We start from the raw sequence: 21,706 nt of genomic DNA on the forward strand, positions 1-21,706 counted from the left end.
TCTGTTGCCATTATATTAAGTTCTAACCAATAACCTAGACTGTGTGTGTGTGTGTGTGGATATCTTATGTTATCATTTAGCTTGTTAATAAATAAATAATCAACTCAATTTGTGTGGTACAGAATGATTAGTCACGTAATAATTAAACATAGTTAATTATTCAGTAAATAGCATGTCATCACATTAACTGGGCAAATAACTCAATAGCATGTCATCACGTGATAGTCACGTCACGACATATTGGAGCCCCGTGCGAGGAATCTAAAATAAAATTAGGCCTCACTGTTGAATTCAGTCCATAGGAATTGTGTAGCAAGATACTTATACACCAATAGCGCTATAGGCAGGATTATTGTTGAGTGGCGTGTATGTGGTTTTTTTCTCACCCAGATACTCGTAGAGAGATTGCCTTCTGTGTTGTATATCTGACGAAAGTCAGTGTGTAGGAGATTTAATGAATAATACGAGCCAGGCCATATGATCTGGCCAATGTTGTTTAGGTATTCGGGAATAGACGTGTTGGGCCACAACATAGTTTTATTTCTGTCTCTCGCATTTCAGGAATGAGTAGACTCGGTCATTATTAATTTCTGGAGTCAAGACATATGGGCTGGCCGAATAGGAATTGAGGAGATATTAGCTGGACCGAAGCGAGTAATTATCCCTCATTCTCTCGCGTTTTCAGGAGCGTGAGTAGACCAACAGCATATTTCTTTGTTTTCCGTGCGTTCCGGTTAACATCGTGAAAAATATTTCAGAAAGGTGAACGTGAGACCTCACTTAGTAAACCCATTCTCTTGTTGGAGGGGACTTTTGTTGTACTGGAAAGTAAGATTCCGCACAAGTATAGCTAAGCATTGCACCAGATGCTAAGCTAACAAGGGGATGCAGCCATATTTTTTTTCCTTTGTTCACAAAGCGACACTCTGTCCCTTGGAAAATGGAAGTCCCGCCTCCTGGGACTCCCGTTTGAGTTCAGCTTTCTGTGATTAGTGACCCCTGGTGGTGAACAATCGGCAGTCATTTTTTATTGAATTATTATTTCATGTGACACCACTGGTTCTCTCACACCTATTACTACGGTGTACGCTGTATGGTATCCAACCAATCTCAACTGACTGGATATCATTGTCTCATTCAATTTAATAAATAAGTTAAATTGCCAAACTTACCTTTTCAGGTTGTTCAGTGGGATAATACACAAATTGATTTGCTCCAACCAATGAGACATTGTGCAACTTTTAAACATGAACCTAGTTACAGCAACGCTTTCATGTCAATTAAAGATTAATTCCCAAATAGCCTATACAGGTTTGATTTATCATTAAAATTGATTAATCAATTAAATTCGCTTTTTGCAAGTTCATTAATAGCCCAACTCACACATTACAGTATTGATGATTCATTGACGTCGATAAACTGATTTAAATCGTGCAAAACGACTACGCTAAACTTGTCACGGTTTTGAAAATAGAATTCAGTGGTTCTGTGACTCGCAAAAAGGACAGCACGCCGGCTAACAATGTCAAACAAGCTCAGAATGAACAAACACAAGCCTATTATCATAGACTTTGTTCAGCTTACTTTGGCATGCTCACTAAAACAGGAATGGAAGAGCTATTGCCATTCAAGCAAATGTTTCTGTCAAACATGTATCCCAACTTCATTAACCTCTCTTGGGTAGGGGGCAGTATTTTCACCTCCGGATGAAAGCATGCGCAAAGTAAACTGCCTGTTACTCAGGCCCAGAAGCTAGGATATGAATAGATTTGGATAGAAAACACTCTAAAGTTACCAAACTGTTAAAATAATGTCTGTGAGTATTACATTTACATTTACGTCATTTAGCAGACGCTCTTATCCAGAGCGACTTACAAATTGGTGCATTCACCTTATGATATCCGTTTGAACAACCACTTTACAATAGTACATCTATATCTTTTTTTGGGGGGGTAGGGGGGGGGGTTAGAAGGATTACTTAATCCTATCCCAGGTATTCCTTAACCTCTAGGCTAGGCGGGACGAATTCGTCCCACCTACGTAACAGCCACTGCTATCCTGTGGCGCGATTTTCAAAACCTTAAAAATCCTATTACTTCAATTTCTCAAACATATGACTATTTTACAGCCATTTAAAGACAAGACTCTCGTTAATCTAACCACACTGTCCGATTTCAAAAAGGCTTTACAACGAAAGCAAAACATTAGATTATGTCAGCAGAGTACCAAGCCAGAAATAATCAGACACCCATTTTTCAAGCCAGCATATAATGTCACCAAAACCCAGAAGACAGCTAAATGCAGCACTCACCTTTGATGATCTTCATCAGATGACAACCCTAGGACATTATGTTATACAATACATGCATGTTTTGTTCAATCAAGTTCATATTTATATCAAAAACCAGCTTTTTACATTAGCATGTGACGTTCAGAACTAGCATACCCCCGCAAACTTCCGGGAATTCGCTAACATTTTACTAAATTACTCACGATAAACGTTCACAAAAAGCATAACAATTATTTTAAGAATTATAGATACAGACCTCCTCTATGCACTCGATATGTCCGATTTTAAAATAGCTTTTTGGTGAAAGCACATTTTGCAATATTCTAAGTACATAGCCCAGGCATCACGGGCTCGCTATTTAGACACCCGGCAAGTTTAGCACTCACCATAATCATATTTACTATTATAAAAGTTTGATTACCTTTTGTTGTCTTAGTCAGAATACACACCCAGGACTGCTACTTCAATAACAAATGTTGGTTTGGTCCAAAATAATCCATCGTTATATCCGAATAGCGGCGTTTTGTTCGTGCGTTCCAGACACTATCCGAAATAGTAAAGAAGTGTCACGCGCATGGCGCAATTCGTGACAATAAAATTCTAAGTATTCCATTACCGTACTTCGAAGCATGTCAACCGCTGTTTAAAATCAATTTTTACGAAATTTTTCTCGTAGAAAAGCGATAATATTCCGACAGGGAATCTCCTTTTCGGCAAACAGAGGAAAAAATCCCAAAGGCGGGGGCGGTCGGGGTCACGCGCATAAGCCAGTGTCCCTTGATCAGCCACTTGAGAAAGGCGATAATGTGTTTCAGCCTGGGGCTGGAATGACGACATTCTGTTTTTTCCCGGGCTCTGAGCGCCTATGGACGACGTGGGAAGTGTCACGTTAGAGCAGAGATCCTTAGTAAATGATAGAGATGGAAAACAAGTTCAAGAAATGGTCAGACAGGCCACTTCCTGTAAAGGAATCTCTCAGGTTTTGACCTGCCATTTGAGTTCTGTTATACTCACAGACACCATTCAAACAGTTTTAGAAAATTTAGGGTGTTTTCTATCCATATGTAATAAGTATATGCATATTCTAGTTACTGGGTAGGAGTGGTAACCAGATTAAATCGGGTATGTTTTTTATCCAGCCGTGTCAATACTGCCCCCTAGCCCTAACAGGTTAAAGAGGAGTATAACAGAACTGATATGGCAGGTGAAAACCTGAGAAAAATCCATCCAGGAAGTGGAATTCATTTAATGTGGCTGTTTTTCCAACTCAATGCCTACAGAGAATCCAATGGGTTAGGAATCAGATTGCAGTTCCAATGGCTTCCACTAGATGTCAACAGTCTTTAGACATGGTTTCAGGCTTTTATTTTGAAAAACGACAAGTAAAAAGCCATTTTGGTCAGGGGACAGGGGAAGTATGCAGACCTGATTTGGGCGCTGTTTGTTATTTTTCCTTTTTATTGAAAACGGTATTGTCCGGTTGAAATATTATTGATTATAAAGACAATAAACAACCTGAGGATTAATTATAAACATCGTTTTACATGTTTTGAAGAACTTTACCAGTACTTTTAGTATTCGTCTGCCTGCTGTGACCGCCTTGGAGCCATTGGATTACTGAACAAAACACGCCAACAAAACTGAGTTTTTGGGACATAAAGAGGGACTTTATCGAACAAAACAAACATTTACTGTGTAACTGGGAGTCTTGTGAGTGCAACCATATGAAGATCATCAAAGATAAGTTATTAATTTTATCGCTATTTCTGACTTTAGTGACTCCTCTACTTGGCTGGTAAATGTTTATATGATTTTTTATGCGGGGCGCTGTCCTCAGATAATCGCATGGTATGCTTTCGCCATAAAGCCTTTTTGAAATCTGACAGTGGCTGGATTAACAACAAGTTAATCTTTAAGCCGATGTATAACACTTGTATATTATATGAATGCTTATTATGTGTATTCCTGTATTTTGAATTTGGCGCTCTGCAATTTTACCGGATGTTGGCCAGGTGGGACGCTAGCGCCCCACACCATCTAGAGAGGTTAACTACTTTGGCCCTACTGAGAGCCCACACAACTAGGTTTTTGAGCTTGGGCGGGAACAATAACTCAATTGGAAGGTGTGGCAGCAGGGATAGGTGCGGCAAAAGATGTCGCACAATGGGGGTGGCTACCAAGTACCATCACACCGATAACCACCGCAGTAACAATAGCTATGAAGAATGGCCCCAACCAAGCAGGTCCCGTAGAGATCGATCGGGCTGCTACGCCTGTGCACCTAACCCTCACGAAAGGTCGGGAGACAAGGGTAACAAGCGTAACAAGAGCAACAAAGGGTTCAACAATGATGTAAACGTCAACCAAAACAATATAGAAGCTTTGATAAGAGATGTACTGCAGCGGGAGAAATTTGAGAAAGAGGACAAGGATAAGTCACCATGACTAGGCGTAAAATTGCCAGAGAACGAGTCCGCCAAAATTCACACCATTTGCGAGGATGTCAACATTCCCATTACCCCCGACCCTCACTCAAATCCCTGTCCAGGGACCGCTCAATCTAAACACAAGCCCACAGGTTTTGTTTAGAGACTCTGATACAGATGTGGAGACGCACAATGTATGTAGCATTGCAACAGATGATTTCTCTCCCATTCCGATAGAGGAATCACTGGGTCACGAAGGTGGGTTATCTGTCTTGAAAATCGACACAGATAACCAACCGCTCCGTTCTTCCAACCCACTCCACTTTGTTGGGCATATCATGAGAAAAACTAACTCAAACAGGCCATACCTTAACCTGTTATGGCTAGGGGGCAGTATTTTCACGGCCGGATAAAAAACGTACCCGATTTAATCTGATTATTACTCCTGCCCAGAAACTAGAATATGCATATAATTATTAGCTTTGGATAGAAAACACTCCAAAGTTTCTAAAACTGTTTGAATGGTGTCTGTGAGTATAACAGAACTCATTTGGCAGGCCAAAACCTGAGAAGATTCCATGCAGGAAGTGCCCTGTCTGACAATTTCTTGGCCTTCTTGATTATCTCTATCCATTACAGGGGATCTCTGCTGTTACGTGACACTTCCTACGGCTCCCATGGGCTCTCAGAAGGCGGCAAAAAGCTGAATCGTGGCTTTGCATGCCCTGGCTGAAAAAAAGTAGCGCGTTTGGATAGTGGCTGGTCACAGTACTGTGAGACTCAGGCTCGTGCCCGAGTCGACCCCATGCTTTATTTTCTTTCGTCTGTTTACCTAAACGCAGATTCCCGGTCGGAATATTATCGCTTTTTTACGAGAAATTGATTTTAAACAGCGGTTGACATGCTTCGAAGTACGGTAATGGAATATTTAGAAATCTTTTGTCACGAAATGCGCCATGCTCGTGACCCTTATTTACACTTCGGATAGTGTCTTGAACGCACGAACAAAACGCCACTATTTGGATATAACTATGGATTATTTTGAACCAAACCAACATTTCTTATTGAAGTAGCAGTCCTGGGAGTGCATTCTGACGAAGAACACCAAAGGTAATCAAACTTTTCTAATAGTAAATCTGACTTTGGTCAGGGCTAAACTTGGTGGGTGTCTAAATAGCTAGCCGTGATGGCTGGGCTATCTACTCAGAATATTGCAAAATGTGCTTCACCGAAAAGCTATTTTAAAATCGGACACCTCGATTGCACAAAGGAGTTCTGTATCTAGAATTCTTAAAATAATTGTTATGTTTTTTGTGAACGTTTATCGTGAGTAATTTAGTAAATTCACCGGAGGTTTGCGGGGGGTATGCTAGTTCTGAACGTCACATGCTAATGTAAAAAGCTGTTTTTTGATATAAATATGAACTTGATTGAACAAAACATGCATGTATTGTATAACATAATGTCCTAGGTGTGTCATCTGATGAAGATCATCAAAGGTTAGTGCTGCATTTAGCTGTGGTTTTGTTTTTTGTGACATTATATGCTAGCTTGAAAAATGGGTGTCTGATTATTTCTGGCTGGGTACTCTGCTGACATAATCTAATGTTTTGCTTTCGCTGTAAAGCCTTTTTGAAATTGGACAGTGTGGTTACATAAAGGAGAGTCTTGTCTTTAAAATGCTGTGAAATAGTCATATGTTTGAAAAATTGAAGTTTTTGTATTTTTGAGGAATTTGTAATTCGCGCCACGCCTATCATTGGATATTGGAGCAGGTGTTCCGCTAGCGGAACGTCTAGATGTAAGAGGTTAAAGCAGTCTTAGAGGACTGTTTGACCTATGATGCTATGATAGATTGAGGTTCAACTCCCTCATATCTAAAACTTTGCTGGATGAACTCAAAAGGGCAGTGGACCCAACAAAACATTAGTTGAGAACGGAACATTGCGACACGAAACTTCAAGGTTTCACTCAAGCTACCTCGCCTTGAACCAAGCGTATCCAACTAAAACTGAACTTCAAAAGTGTGTCACTTATCCACCCTATGTACGTGACTAGCATTGACACCAAACAGATGCTTATTGGGATAGATTTAATTGATTGGAATACCAACTAAGTCTAGTCACAAATAACTATGCCAAGTCTGTTGACTTCACCGCATTCTTCAAAGGCTACATGCCATACGTTGTGCAACGATGAGGGTTCGACGTCATCAACTGACGTACCCCTGGTGAACTTGGTCAAGAGTCCGCCATTGATGGCAAATGACAAGTTCAACTCGGAAATTAACCGAACACAGGTTTTCCTGTCTTGGGTGTTTCACCAGCCGACACATACCACCCTCCTCTGATAGGTGGTGTGTGCCTAAACAGCACTATGGTTGAGGACGCCATACTGACAACTTGGTTTGAAAAATCTGCAATCAGTTTGGAAATGTTCAACGACATTTCGAAAAGGGCTAACTGCCACCCCCTTGTTCCGAAAACGTTCAGATTCCCACTGGGCACGACTCCCCAGACGACACTCACCGCCTTAGGGGTGTGTATGCTATCACTCCGCATTGGAACCAAGGAAGTATCTCACTACCTACTGGTTGTCGCGAACCTCCCACATACAGTCTTCTGTGTTCCAATGGCACGTTGTGTTACCTAATCCAAGTTTACAATTTTAAATGGCTAAGTGATCATTAGAAAACCCTTTTGCAATTATGTTAGCACAGCTGAAAACTGTTGTTCTGATTAAAGAAGCAATAAAACTGGCCTTCTTTAGACTAGTTGAGTATCTGGAGCATCAGCATTTGTGGGTTCGATTACAGGCTCAAAATGGCCAGAAACAAAGAATTTTATTCTGAAACTTGTCACTCTATTCTTGTTCTGAGAAATTAAGGCTATTCCATGCAAGAAATTGCCAAGAAACTGAAGATCTCGTACAACGCTGTGTACTACTCCCTTCACAGAAAAGCGCAAACTGGCTCCAACCAGAATAGAAAGAGGAGTGGGAGGCCCCGGTGCACAACTGAGCACGAGGACAAGTACATCAGAGTGTCTAGTTTGAGAAATAGACACCTCACAAGTCATCAACTTGCAGCTTCATTATATAGTACCTGCAAAACACCAGTCTCAACATCAACAGCGAAGAGGTGACTCCGGGGCGGCGCACAATTGGTCCAGCGTCGTCCGGGTTAGGGGAGGGTTTGACCAGCAGGGATATCCTTGTCCCATCGCGCTCTAGCGACTCCTGTGGCGGGGTGGGCGCATGCATGCTGACACAGTCGCCAGGTTTATGGTGTTTCTTCAGACACATTGGTGTGGCTGGCTTCCGGGTTAAGCAGGCATTGTGTCAAGAAGCAGTGCGGCTTGGTTGGGTTGTGTTTTGGAGGACGCACTTGACCTTCGCCTCTCCCGAGTCCGTATTGGAGTTGCAGCGATGAGACAATTGGATACCACAAAATGTAAATAATTAATGAGGTGCGTATTCCTACGTCAACCGGAGAAGCTCCTACGTTTGTGAGACAATACAAAATTCTGCTTGCAGCATACGCAACGGTACAAGAGATTATCGACTCCCTATTAGCTAAACAGATAATCAGGGAATGCAACAGCGCTCCCATGTGACCCGTTTTGAAATCAATGGTTAAATGGTGTCTTACCATTGACTATAGACAACTCAACAAGCTGGTCCGTTGTCTCATTGGCCAATGACACAGCTCAACCAGGAGTTGCCAAAGATGGCAAACGCCAGGTACTTCTCCACTGTCGACGTGGCGAATGGTTTCTGGACCATGACAAATCGACCCTCGTGACCAACACAAGTTGGCTTTCTCTTTCTCAAACAAGCTCTTCACGTTCAATCGTTGCCCGTTCGGGTATGTGAACTCCCCCTCAGAGTTCAACATCTTCCTGCACAAGGCAATGCCAGACGCTGCCTCCAGGGGAACTATAATATATGTAGACGACGTTCTCATGAGAAGTGAGATTTGGTCACATCACCTCAATGAGATGGAACACGTTCTTACCCAACTCGGGGTAGCCGGAGCAAAGTTGGCCATCATGAAAGGACAATGATGCAGGACCAAGGTAAACTACGTTGGACTTCTGGTGATTGCTGAGGGCATCTTGAAACAGTCTTAACAGTATCCTAGCAACAGCAGAATAGTGGCTTGGCTTATGATGCCGCAGAGCCATGATGTGGTAGTCAACTACGCAAAAGCAAAAACAATGTGCCTTTTTGTGGGATTTTGGCAGTGTGTCAACGCAGTGGTAACAATGAAACCGACTTCACACCACCCCTGTGTGACATAGCTCCGCCATTTCCTTCGAACCATTACTACTTCAAAGACAACGTGTGTCATGGCATGCCGATGACATTTGTGGATGGCTGTTCTTATCGTCATCTAGACCACTTGCAAGCTGGTGTGGGATTGGTATGGCACAACGACATTCCGTGCAAACCGCTTCAATTTCAGCTAGGCAACAAGACCAGCCAGTTCGCAGAAGTGCTTATCACAGCGGCGTGCTTATCACACTGCAAACGGCATTGAAACATGACTTGTCAGAACTGACAATCTGCACCGACTCAAACTACGCCAGACTCATCTTCTTATGCCACTTGCCGTTTTGGAAACAAAATCACATGACTACTTCAAGTGGCAAAGTGAAAAACAAAGAGCTCATTCTAGCTTGCGATGACCTTATAACCAAACATGGCATACAGGTGTATTGGAAGAAAGTCAAGGGACACTCCAAATCACCTGGTCATGACAAACTTGGCAACAACCATGCCGACAGCATGGCGAAATCTGCTGCAATTCACGGCACCCCTTGGGTGTTCGATGCTCGAGACGCTATGATCACAGAGGCGGCCATGGTGTCTGTGGTAATGCGTAGCCATGTGCAACGCGGGAAACATCTTCACACAAACATAATGTGTTGCTAACTCATTCATTCCTGAGTGGTGACCTGTCATCAAGTCAAATAGTGGCTATTTAAGAATATCAAATATAAAATGTATTTTGATTTGTTTACCACTTTTTTGCTTCCTACATGATTCCATATGTGTTATTTCATAGTTTTGATGTCTTCACTATTATTCTACAATGTAGAAAATAGTAAAAATAAAGAAAAACCCTTCGATGAGTAGGTGTTCTAAAACTTTTAACTGGTAGTGTGTATTTGTACAAGTATTGTTTTTGTTACAGTATTACATTTCAGGGAGCATTCTAAAGACAACTGGCAATGTTGCTTAGTACTGTAAAATAATTGTATATTACTGTAGGTATTTACCTGTAAATTTACATAAACTATTTTCCTTACTGTAAAACATATTATAGCATACCTGCTGTAAATTCACAGCAGTCATGCTGTAATATGTTTTACAGTAAGGAAAATAGTACTGTAAACTATATTAAAACATCACTGCTGTAAAGACAAATTACAGTATTAAACTGGCGACTGTGGTGCCAGGATAATGCTGTAAATTTACAGGGAAAAGTTTTACAGTGTAAGCTACAGTTCCCTTGACTTGCCATAGGGCTATTTGAAGTCCCCGTCTTATGACTGTCGAATTTGTATAGCCCTCTTAATCATCACACATAACATAGCTGGCATTACTATCATCATCATCATCTTTTACCACTTCACCAAATATTACTTTTCTGGCACTCCCTTCTCTTTATTTTCAACTCTCCATTTCACAGCTTTTCTCGTATTGAATTATACTCCGAAATTAACATTTTTGCCTCCTTGGATCAACTTAACTTTCTGCACGTTCCCAAAATCTTTTGGTGATTGACTTCTAGGCTATTTGACGCGAGTACAGTTAGGCCCTAAAGTTTAGGCTTATGCACTAATGCCATATAGCCTAAAATAATGAAAGAAAACCTCAATGTATCCTATAAATTGTATAAGAATTTATGATTTTTTTAAGGTATTGTTTTCTCTTTATTCAACCCACACATCACTACTACTGACATTACAAATGTGATGCAGAAGATCGTGGGAGAGATTTTTAATTAGAGAAGAATGGATTCACTTTTTCAATGCCAGTTAGGGATACTATAGTTATCAGATTTCACATTGGATTTTTTAATTCTGGTGCTGCTCTGCACAGAGGTTTAAAAGGAACAGAAATGAATGATATAAACTGTACTTTTTGGTTCAGAACTTTATTTTGCTGGTCGAAACAGTGGAACGGAACGAAAAAAGTATAGTTATGTTCAGAACGAACAAATTGTAATATAATTTCGGTTCCAACCCCTGCTTTTCATTGACTTTGATTTAAATTTACTAGAATTCCCTGTGTACAGTCTAGTAGGCCAATATCAGACATTGGACTGCACAAATGCACTGACTAATCGGGCCTTGCATTGGTGTATTGGACTTGATATGTCAGACCATAACAACCATGGTCAAGTCCACGTTAACACTATCTCCTTCCTAGATATAAAACGTTTACCACACCAGTTAGATAAGAGCTTTTATGGTAAACTTGCTTTTATTCTTAATTTTTTATAGATTTTATTTTTAAAGTAAGAAAATAAAGGCAGAAGATCAATTATTGAATGGAAAACCCAGAAAACACAATCAAAAATCGTGCATGTCAGTATTCCACATCGAACTCACACAGTGATCTTATAGATTTCGATAATTGTTTCGCTCACCTCCAAACTCTCATTACCGCTTTAATACAGTCCCGTTTTTCCGTGACACACACAAGATCTGTCTCATTACGGAAATCGCTCTTCATTTCTGATTATTTTATTTGAAACCATGGTTATATTTCTGTGCGCCATATCACGCTGTAATGGAGTCCAGGCGGAGGGCAGAGGACTAATAGGGGCATCAGATGCGGCGGGCGATTCAGCCTGGGCAGGAGGCCCAGAGTCGAGCACTCCTGACAGGCCTTCCTCTTCACGGCTCCCCACTCTCAGTCTCTCTCTCTCTCCAGGGCTCAAACGCTACAAACGTATTACAAAGTCAAAACAATAATATAATTTGTTAAGCTGCCATTTCTGCAGATGGAAGATCGATTTTTCTTTTATATTTCTGTAATTGAGTGAATACAGATGCCAGGCGGATTCACACACACACACATACAAACTAACAATACGTCAACAAAAACTATCCTGGTAGAATATATCGTCTATTATAGGCCTAATAATAAAATATGGTATTCAAAGTCCACTCCATGTGTGCAGTTCTATCCAGGGATATCCGTCCCCTGATTTAAATGGGTAGGCTTTCTGCGATAGTGTGGCACCTGTTCTACTAACCCAGACAAATTGGATATCATTTTTATGTCTCTGAGTGCAGCATCAAGAACGTTAGCGGTAGTTTCGCGAGCCAATAGCTAGCATTAGCGCAATGACTAATGTCTACAGGTATGATAGCAATGCTTCCAGTCATCGCGCTAACGCTAGTTAGCGTAATGAGCTCCAAAAGTATCGGTACAGTGCACAGTGACACGTTTTGTTGTTTTGGCTCTGTACTCCAGCACTTTGGATTTGAAATGATACATCCAAATGTGTCACTGTCCCAATACTTTAGGAGCTCACTGCATACTACCATACCTGTAGACCTCCAGTCATTGCTCTAACATTAGTTAGCATTGGCTTGCGAAACTACCCTACCTACCTTCCTTCATAGCCGAGATCTAAAAATGGTATCCATGAGTTCATCTGAATCTGGTGAAGTAGAACAAGGGCTTAAAATGACAGAACTCGCAGTATCCCTTTAACACAGTCGATTACAAAAAATCTGAGTAGGGAGGACACAGAATTCTTGATCTGAAATTGCTTAACAGAATTGCATTTGTTTTGTTGCGCTTCCATTAAAAAGTGTCTTCTCATCCGCAGGACGCATCTAAACATCCATTCCTCCCTCAGATGCGCTGCATTAAACAGGGACGATTGTGTGTGTGTGAGAGCGTTTTCACTGGGGAAGATTGATGTGGTCCAGTTACAAAGGCTGAGTGAGATGTAAACCCCCTTTTATCAGGTTCCTATATGTATTACAGCCATAACAACGCATTGGGCAATTTATGGAGAGGGTATATTGGAATAAAACTAAACCATTCATATTTTTGGGCTTTTATCATTAAACAAAAACTAAATCGGGTGATTAATAACACTACCACTACTACTACTACTACTAATAATAATAGGCCTACTTATAATAATAAAAATAATGTTATGGTGTTGTAGGCTTATAAACACAAATTCCATAATTTGCAAGGCCTATAGTTGAACCATATTTTTGTTAATTATTTCGTATTATTATTATTATTTTCATATTATTATTACATTATTGTTGTTAATGCTATTTGTAATGTTTGCTACATGTTTGCGTGTGAAAGGTTTATGATTTCTTCTGATGTAGCCAAATGTTTCCTTGCCTTGTAGCAATTTTCCCAATAGACATGTCTTCAAAGGCTTAGATGTTTACTACTTTGTTTAAATACATTTAACAACCATGGTATGAACAATTGCATGCACGTTTTTCTTTGTCATCAGTTTCAAATGCAGAATTCAATAAGCTTGTGACATTGGGTTTAGCCAATAGAAAAAAAGTTCAATTCAATATATTTCATCAACATTTCTTAAATATGTGTGCCTTTCAGAAAGACAAAGGCAAGTATGCAGGGATTGCTGGCTTATAGCGAAATAGGGATAATTTATCAAGCCCTTAGGCAAATCGGCCCATATTTTACTTGCAGACAACTTTTTGGCGGGGTTGTTTACAGCTATGGAGAGAGCTAGGCACGCCTTTGCAGAGAGGAAAGCAATTTTTGTCATCTGACAAAATGTTATTGTCAAAGAACACTTTATATATATTTTTTGTGGTGTAAACAGCATCATATTACTTAATTTTTCAATACAGTACTACAAATTACATTAGGCCTAGACACAATTACAACTAATTCCATTAACACCGTTTTCCAATAAGGGCATGTGCTATAGAAAGTCCTCAATCATGCTGTAGATTCATTGATAATGATAAGGAGCAAACTCTGACAGTGTAGCCTACAGACCGCCCAGCTCTCCTCCACTCTCTCACACAGAGGATCCTCCTGCAGACAGTTGCATCGAAGCTCCTCTCTGTTTCTGATCCTCAGATAGCCTATAGAAAAAAAAACTATCTTACCATTAAATGGACCACCTGACCTTTTCCCCTGAGTTTCCATGCTTTGCCGATCCCATCCATATACATCTGGCTGATGCCACCAGTGCCGGCCTTGTTAACAGATTGCAGCAGCATAAAAGATGAGTTGAACCGGTGTCATCCCGGAGAGGGGGAGAAAGGGGCCGAGCAGTGAGGGTTCTCGCTCGGACGCCTCCTTTGTGCGTCTGTAAAGGAACCATTTAGTCCTGGCGGCGGTGGTCTATTCACACAGCTAACCCTGACAGCTGAGCTGCTAAAGCCCCTTCTCTCCAGTATAGGCTATACACTGTAACAGAAAACGGTAATTTATACGGTAATTTTAGGTATTATCATCAATAAAACACTCAAACGTTTTACTGCAGAATACTGTAAATGATGGTGTATTGTGGGACAATTTTCTGTATTTCGAATGGTACTGTAATTCCACCTAACAGAATACAGCACCATACCATATCTTTGGAGCCCAAAAACCTGACCACTAGTGGGCACATGTTATTGTTGTTTCTGACTAACATATTTTGAGATGTGCCTTGGAAGAGGCTATATTTGTTGCTGTACCAATTTAACTCCTATTTGGTTATAGTGCCCCATCAATTTGAAATATATAAGGGACACATTGGAGTGGCAGCAAGTATTTTTTACAGTACACCTACTGTAATTTAACCACTTAAGCTTTAACCTTAAATGGTTGAGCATTTTGCCATGTCCTTTTGTTCTGTTTTGCCCCGTAGTTGCAGCCAGTTTGAAAGTCTTTGTTAAGGCCTGTAGAAGTGCAAATTATATAAAACACCAAATGTTCATTAATTCATCAATTATTCATTAATTCCGATTAAGGTAGTATTTACTTTATTATTTTTTTTTTTTACAGTATAATACAATCCATTTTACGGTATTGTAGCCTACTGTCATTAGACAGTATTTGCTTTGATACCGCATTTATATTACAGTAGGAGTACTATAATATTAAACACATAATTTTACTTAACACCGAGCTACGTGTAAATTACTTTCAAATTCTTGGTAAGCTTAATGAGCTAAATTATTTACGTCAGGTTTTGTTTGAGCGAAATAAATAGCATTAATTGCTCCGGTGTTTTTTTTATTTATTTATTTATTTCACCTTTATTTAACCAGGTAGGCAAGTTGAGAACAAGTTCTCATTTACAATTGCGACCTGGCCAAGATAAAATGGTGTTGATGAAAAGTAGATCGAGAAAGCAGCCGACCAGTAACTGCACTTTAATCCATATCTTCACATGTATTTATTTCGACGATTTGTTTCCACCAACCACATGCCTTAAGGGAAAATACATTTTATTTAGGATAGAGGAAGAGAGGGAGCTTTGTAGCGCATGTTAAACCAGCACAGACGGAAACAGAGATCTCCTCAGCTATCATTTACAATAAACCCCCCTTTCTCTGACAGCGCCATCTAAACAGATAAATTAGTACAAATTCACTCAGATTTTACTCTAATAACAGTGATGAAAGCATGTAGATTCATCCCTAATTACACAAATGCCTAATCCCTAATGGTCTTGAAAATGACTGTTGAATTATAATCTAAACATTGTTGTTGGTTGATTCAGGGAAGGAACCTACTGAAATTACCCACATTGTGACAGCCTTGAAATTACATGGATGTGAGACTTGAATGGTTAATAATAGCAATATTTAAAGAGTAGTTGTGTTGTTTTGAATAACCTAAATCTTAAATCAGTAAAAGTCTACTATAGTTTATACTTCAATCCAATTGGGTTCATAATCCCTTTTCTTCAACAAAAGTATGTGTTATCTGTTGTGTTGTTACTCTGTTATTATGATGAACTGCAATCATAGACCTATGGTCACGTTTCAGTTATGTGCAATTTCAAAACAAATATCCCAGTAATTTGGGGTTAAAGCTATTACGGGTGTTTTGTGGTAGTTTATAGATAAAGTCGTTCTAAAACGTAAACTAGAAGGATAAAAAGCCAATGAATCAGTGCAGAGAATGACGGGTAATAGTTGCTGCTAGGGCGTGGATGTGTGTGAGTGGCTGGCGATAGGGGGTCGTGGCGTTGACATTTCCAGAGTTCTATTCTGATTGGCTCTTACTTGAAGAAGCTCATGGGTTCTTTCAACTATTAAGTGCCTCCCTATCGCTCTAAAGGACATTATAATGCAAGGGTCCTCCTTTTTGAGCACAAATAGAATTTTCTTTCATTTGGAGGATATATAGCTTACTTAAAAAATATATATTTAAAGTTGTAAGGTAGACCACATTTGTAAGGTGGACCATATTTCGCACTGGAGCGGTGCGCCATGCTCTCTCACACCGATCTCCTGGATGCTCGGCTCGGTGAGTTATCATCGCAAAACTCCGGTCTTCAACTATACTGTAAGCTGGAGCAATTTCTAATCTAACAGCATTATGAAATTAAATTTACCCATTTGTCTTTGATGTCAGCCCGTTGCATCTAAGTAAAATAATTATTTCAAAAATGAATAATTTCAACCCTGCATATTATGTGTAAATTCTGAAATGTTGATGTTGATTAAATTGAATTTGTGAGTCAAGCAGAGGATGAATAATATGTGTAACACTTTTAGAGGACTCGGATGAATAACAATTGCCTGTAATTTGACAAACATTTTACATTTCACATCAGGGAATTAAGATTTTACCCTATACAGACAAATGTATCGCTCGTTCTTCAAATGCATAATTTCAATAATTTCTGATTGTGTTTTATCCCTCACTCAAGGGTCTCAGAGTTGTTCTCTGCAGCGCTAACTGTGTTGCCATCTCTCTCGCTCTCTCTCTCCCCTGCAGGGATGAAGGATGCTGCGGAGCTGCTGGGGAACCGAGACCCGATGAAGTGCCGGCTGAGCGGTGGGGTGGCGGACCAGGGAGACATGGACCCTGGCCCGGACACGGTGGAGGGGGCCACCTTGCTGCCCGGGGATGAAATCCCCACAGGTGGATCCAACCAGCCGGGCATGCCGGTAAACAGTAAGGACACTGAGAAACAGCAGCAGCAACAGCAGCATAATTCTAGTCAGACTGCGAACCAGCAGAAACAGAAGCGGCATCGAACGCGCTTCACCCCAGCTCAGCTGAACGAACTGGAACGGAGCTTCGCCAAGACCCACTACCCAGACATCTTTATGCGTGAAGAGCTGGCGCTGAGGGTCGGCCTCACCGAATCCCGTGTGCAGGTAATCCCGTGTCTTGGGGTATTGATGTTTCTTTAGATTACATTTACCCACAAAATGTCCTGTTAAATTGATATCATAAACATGTGTAATCACATAATGATTAGGCTACTCATACAAACATATTTTTATATATTTCTAAAACGAATAAGCCAAAATGATATGCAAATGTATTGGTTTTACAAAATGTGTTTTAGCCTAACTATGCAATTCACTATGTGATATACTGTAGCCAAGAGAAGGCCCTTAAAATTAAATTATAATAGCCCATCAACATTTTAAACAATGATTTAGCCTTGCTGTATATTTATTTTATATTGTTAGAATTAGGCAATACAAAATGTCAATAACGCAATGAGCATAAAAACGTGTCCAATATGTATCAACATGTATCCAAGCAAATGTTCCACCCATAAGAAAACAAGTAAACTTATTCTGATATTTAGCAATATGAACAGAAGAACTGATGCACAATAGCATAACATTGATTTCGTTATTTTATAGGCTAAGGGGCAGGTGATTGAAAAGTAGAAAGACACATCAGGGTCAGGAGCGTTGTCCATGGTGCTGGTGCACCTCCCTAACGCTTGCTGTTGCCCAACGTGTGCACGACTAATATCATGCCAAACCACAGTTCTACCAATGGCAGCGCTATTCCTTGTATATAATCCAGTTTAAATTAGTTTAATTGAATAAGAAACATGCTATTTTATTATTTATAATATTTACTCGATTAATTTCTAAACTATACTTGTTGTTGACGCTCACAGGAAAAGCTGCAGTCAAGCCATTTCTCTTTAGGGTGGTCGTTGTAAAATAAACTAATTTGTGGCAGTCTATAGTACGTCATTCCTGAAATAATGGGGGAAAGTTCATCTTAAAATAAAAACGATGCCTTGGAACATTCTTCTCATTCAGCAAAGCAGTGTATACCACACTACTGTAGGGCCTATATTGCAAATCTGCAGAAGTGCTGTTTGTATTAAGACCTAGCAAAGTACAATTTGAAATGCACATTGAACGTCACAGAGAAATAATAACATTTTCCATAGTTTATGCACGGTGCCATAATATTTTAGGAAACATGTATACTGGTAACCTACAAGGATGCCTGCATGTTATCAATTTGAATATATTCATTAGTTTCTGTCTCTAACCTATACCTTTAGTGCGTCAAAAACGTCATAAATATTTTTACATTTATTTTAATATTTTATTTTATTTAGAATGGCATAGTCTAGGCCTATAACATAAAAAATATTTTAATTACGTGGATGTATGCTGGATTTCTAAGACACTATAATAAAACCAAACACATTTTTATCAACCTATTTCTGTCTTATTTATAAATGGACGGATTATTAACCAATGATGTGAAATTCATGCAAATGACCCTCATTGCAATCAAGTATATCATTAGTCATGGCTACAATTAAGTCGTTTTTATATTATAAACAAACACTAAAGAAGTAGGAAAGCAGCCCTATCTGATATCTAAACCTACATTTCTGCAAACAGTGCATTAGATTTGCAGTGTAACTTCGCCCATTTGTTGCCGTCCTCTGGAATGGTCTATCAGCTACGTCTTAATAGGACGCTGTGCGAGACTATATTGTACTTTGTTAATGGAATGAGAAATTGCATTTTCTTTCCCCTCGAGTGTAATGGATTCGCTCGGCGTTTCACGGCTGGCTGAAGTGAATGAGAGCGAGATTTTAGATTTAATACAGCGGCACAGACTCCCGGACCCGTGAACCCATTAATCATGCCTGGAATAGCGATGAAATCTTCATAAAGCTCTATCCATAAGACCCTACAAGTAACCTGCCACACACTACGTGTGTGTTTCATACAGAGTTTTATGATTGTTTTAACAATTATTTAAACCACTGATTTGAGTATTTTTATTACGTAAATAGAGTTTTAACCAATCTTAACGTCAGCAGCTGCTTCCGTGCGAAGTTGGTTTAGAACATTGTTTTAGATACGAATTCCGTATTATAGTAATGGATTTAATCTGAACGGTCCATGGACCACAGAGATCCTGTGAAATTACTGCTCCGATATATGATGCCTACCTACACAAGGTTCAGTTTAACGCCCCTTGCAGGTCTCGAACCCACAACCACTGCTAACTACTGCTAACCACTGCTCCAATAAGGGTCAACCCCTAGGCAAGGTTCATTACATTATTAAAGTATATTAAAGAATATGAGGACCAATTTCTAATGTTTATTTTTGAAATTGTACCTTATTTATCCAGGTTTAGTTTCTGACTAAATAAAATGTTAAAAACAAAGCTAGTAATTTGTAAGACTTTTGGATATTCCTCTATATTCCCTTTCCAAGTTTAGCCTATAAGAATAAATGCTATATGTTCGAAATGTGTTATGTAGCCTAACCTTTCTCATGCCCTCTTTCTTTTTCTCTCCAGGTGTGGTTCCAGAACCGCCGTGCCAAGTGGAAGAAGCGTAAGAAGACCACCAACGTGTTCCGCGCCCCTGGCACTCTGCTACCAACGCACGGCCTGCCTCAGTTCTCTGCTGCGGCTGCCATGGAGAACAGCCTGTGCTCCTTCCACGCCAACGACTCCCACTGGGCCACGGGGATGCACGGGGTGTCCCAGCTCCAGCTCCCCCCGGCCCTTGGCCGCCAGCAGGCGATGGCCCAGTCCCTTTCCCAGTGCAGCCTCGGGGCCGGCCCGCAGCACAACTCCATGGGCCTGTCCAACGGCCTTTCCTCCAATGGCTCAGGCCTGCAGTCCCACCTCTACCAGCCCCCGTTCCCCGGGATGCCCGCCTCCCTCTCCGGTCCAACGAACGTGTCAGGTTCGCCACAGCTGTGTAGCTCTCCGGACAGTGACATGTGGAGAGGGACAAGCATTGCCTCACTGCGACGCAAAGCGCTCGAGCACACAGTGTCCATGAGTTTCACTTAATGACGTTTGAAGATGACCCCCTTTGTTTAGCTTTTAGCTGTACCCCGCCATTTTAAGAAATACCTGTGTGAAGACTACTCAGGACTCAAAGTATTTCATGAGAATAACAATGAAATAGAATGGCCAGACTGGAGTCTGAGTTGTGTTCAGATGTCATAATAAAAAACCCAGATGACATTGGCTTGTAAATTTGGTGAAGTGGACGTGAGAAATAGGCTAATTTACCTGCGTCTCAGAATGTCTGTTTATCTTAACGTCCATTTTCCCAAAAATGATTATATCACCTATTCATAATTATATTGTCATTATTTGGCCAAGAATCCTTGTCATTTTCTATTTTTCATTAGGTGTGGCTGTTGCACGCCATAGGAAAGTAAGATATCATGTCAGTGAATTTATTTGTTTTCTAAGCTGTTAAATGCTTTAAATTAAGTTGGGAATCAGATTTCGAAATGCCACATGTACTGCATGTTTGAATGGGTCTGATGCATGCGCAGTGAAGTGGATTTGACCCCTGAAATAGCCTATTTTTCTTCTTCTGCCTCGTTCCCGAAATGCCCACTTGATCACTTCTTATGGATTTAAGAGAATGGAAATGGTGTAAGGACTGTTATGTAGACTCTGACTCTGTTCCAATATCCACACTAGCATAGGCTACTTTGAAGAAATGTACTGGTCATGCATTCTAAGTGGTATATAAAGGTCTAGCAATCTTTTTGTTTTACATCTATGCTGGGAAGTGCATAGAGTGCATAAGATTGTCTGGGAGTGGTATGATTGGGAGGAGAAAACAGAACATTTGCTGTTATTGGCAGAGAAACTTGGAACTCAATTTACCACCTGGTGATAAAAAAAACTCCATTCTAACAAAACAGGCTGAAATTTCAGGCAGTCTTTTCAAACAGCCCTAACAATAATAGGTAATTTTCATAATTTCGCAGTATGATTGCAACCTAATAGTGTGGAAATATATATAAAACAGAGTATCACGTTTTTGACTCACTGGGACTTTAAGAAAGAAGAGTGAAAAAGAAACAAACAAACCCATTTCTACATAGTCAGACTCATCTGCATGTGTTGGCCACGTGAAAAATGGGGGTATTAACATTTATAAGACAAGAAAATGAACCTTTAAGTAACCTGTTCTAGGATGTTTTGTGTAGATAAAGCATTCTCGTACCCACTGGTCTGTTTGTGATATGTTTTAACTTATTGTTTGTGCTTTTCTTAAATGTTTGATCTTACACCAAATTGCATCACAATGTTTCCTTGAAAGGCTTATATTAATTTATTGTAAGTGGACAAATAAAATCATTTTCAATATGTCAAATTATGATTGATTTATGTCTCAACATTAGCCTAATGTTAGAGAAAATGTGGGCTCCTCAAATCAAATGTTATTTGTCACATGCTTCGTAAACAACTGATGGAGACTAACAGTGAAATGCTTACTTACGGGCCCTTCCAAACAATGCAGAAAGAATAAAATATAAATAATAGAAAAATAACAACACAAGGAATATATACACACAATGAGTAACGATAACTTGGCTACATACACTGGGTACAAGTACAGAGTCAATGTGCAGGGGTACAAGATAATTGAGGTAGATATGTACAGTTGAAGTCAGAAGTTTACATGCACTTAGGATGGAGTATTTAAAACTTGTTTTTCAACCACTCCACAAATTTCTTG

General features: G+C 40.0%; 1 protein-coding gene across 2 annotated transcripts; it reads left to right on the top strand.

Moving 5' to 3' along the window:
• Positions 1–15,954: 15,954 nt before the first annotated feature.
• otpb (orthopedia homeobox b) lies at positions 15,955–21,340 on the top strand. 2 transcript variants are annotated; one of them, XM_014174930.2, is made up of 3 exons: positions 15,955–16,254; positions 16,690–17,075; positions 19,507–21,340. In XM_014174930.2, the coding sequence occupies exons 1-3, from the start codon at positions 16,179–16,181 to the stop codon at positions 20,008–20,010; spliced, it is 966 nt and encodes a 321-aa protein (XP_014030405.1). In that variant the 5' UTR covers positions 15,955–16,178; the 3' UTR covers positions 20,011–21,340. The 2 variants fall into 2 exon arrangements, with proteins under 2 accessions (XP_014030405.1, XP_014030406.1); XM_014174931.2 differs by having other exon boundaries at positions 15,956–16,215.
• The last annotated feature ends 366 nt before the right edge of the window (positions 21,341–21,706 follow it).

Source organism: Salmo salar, chromosome ssa26, assembly GCF_905237065.1.
Source record: "Salmo salar chromosome ssa26, Ssal_v3.1, whole genome shotgun sequence".
Taxonomy (NCBI): Eukaryota; Metazoa; Chordata; class Actinopteri; order Salmoniformes; family Salmonidae; genus Salmo; species Salmo salar.

What these genes read in the sequence shown, in the direction of transcription:
- otpb (XM_014174930.2), top strand. Translation starts at nt 16,179, where the DNA reads ATGCTCTCTCACACCGATCTCCTGGATGCTCGGCTCGGTGAGTTATCA. An exon ending in CTCCGGTCTTCAACTATACT is followed by an intron (nt 16,255 to 16,689) that starts GTAAGCTGGAGC and finishes TCTCCCCTGCAG; the next exon opens with GGATGAAGGATGCTGCGGAG. An exon ending in TCACCGAATCCCGTGTGCAG is followed by an intron (nt 17,076 to 19,506) that starts GTAATCCCGTGT and finishes TTTTCTCTCCAG; the next exon opens with GTGTGGTTCCAGAACCGCCG.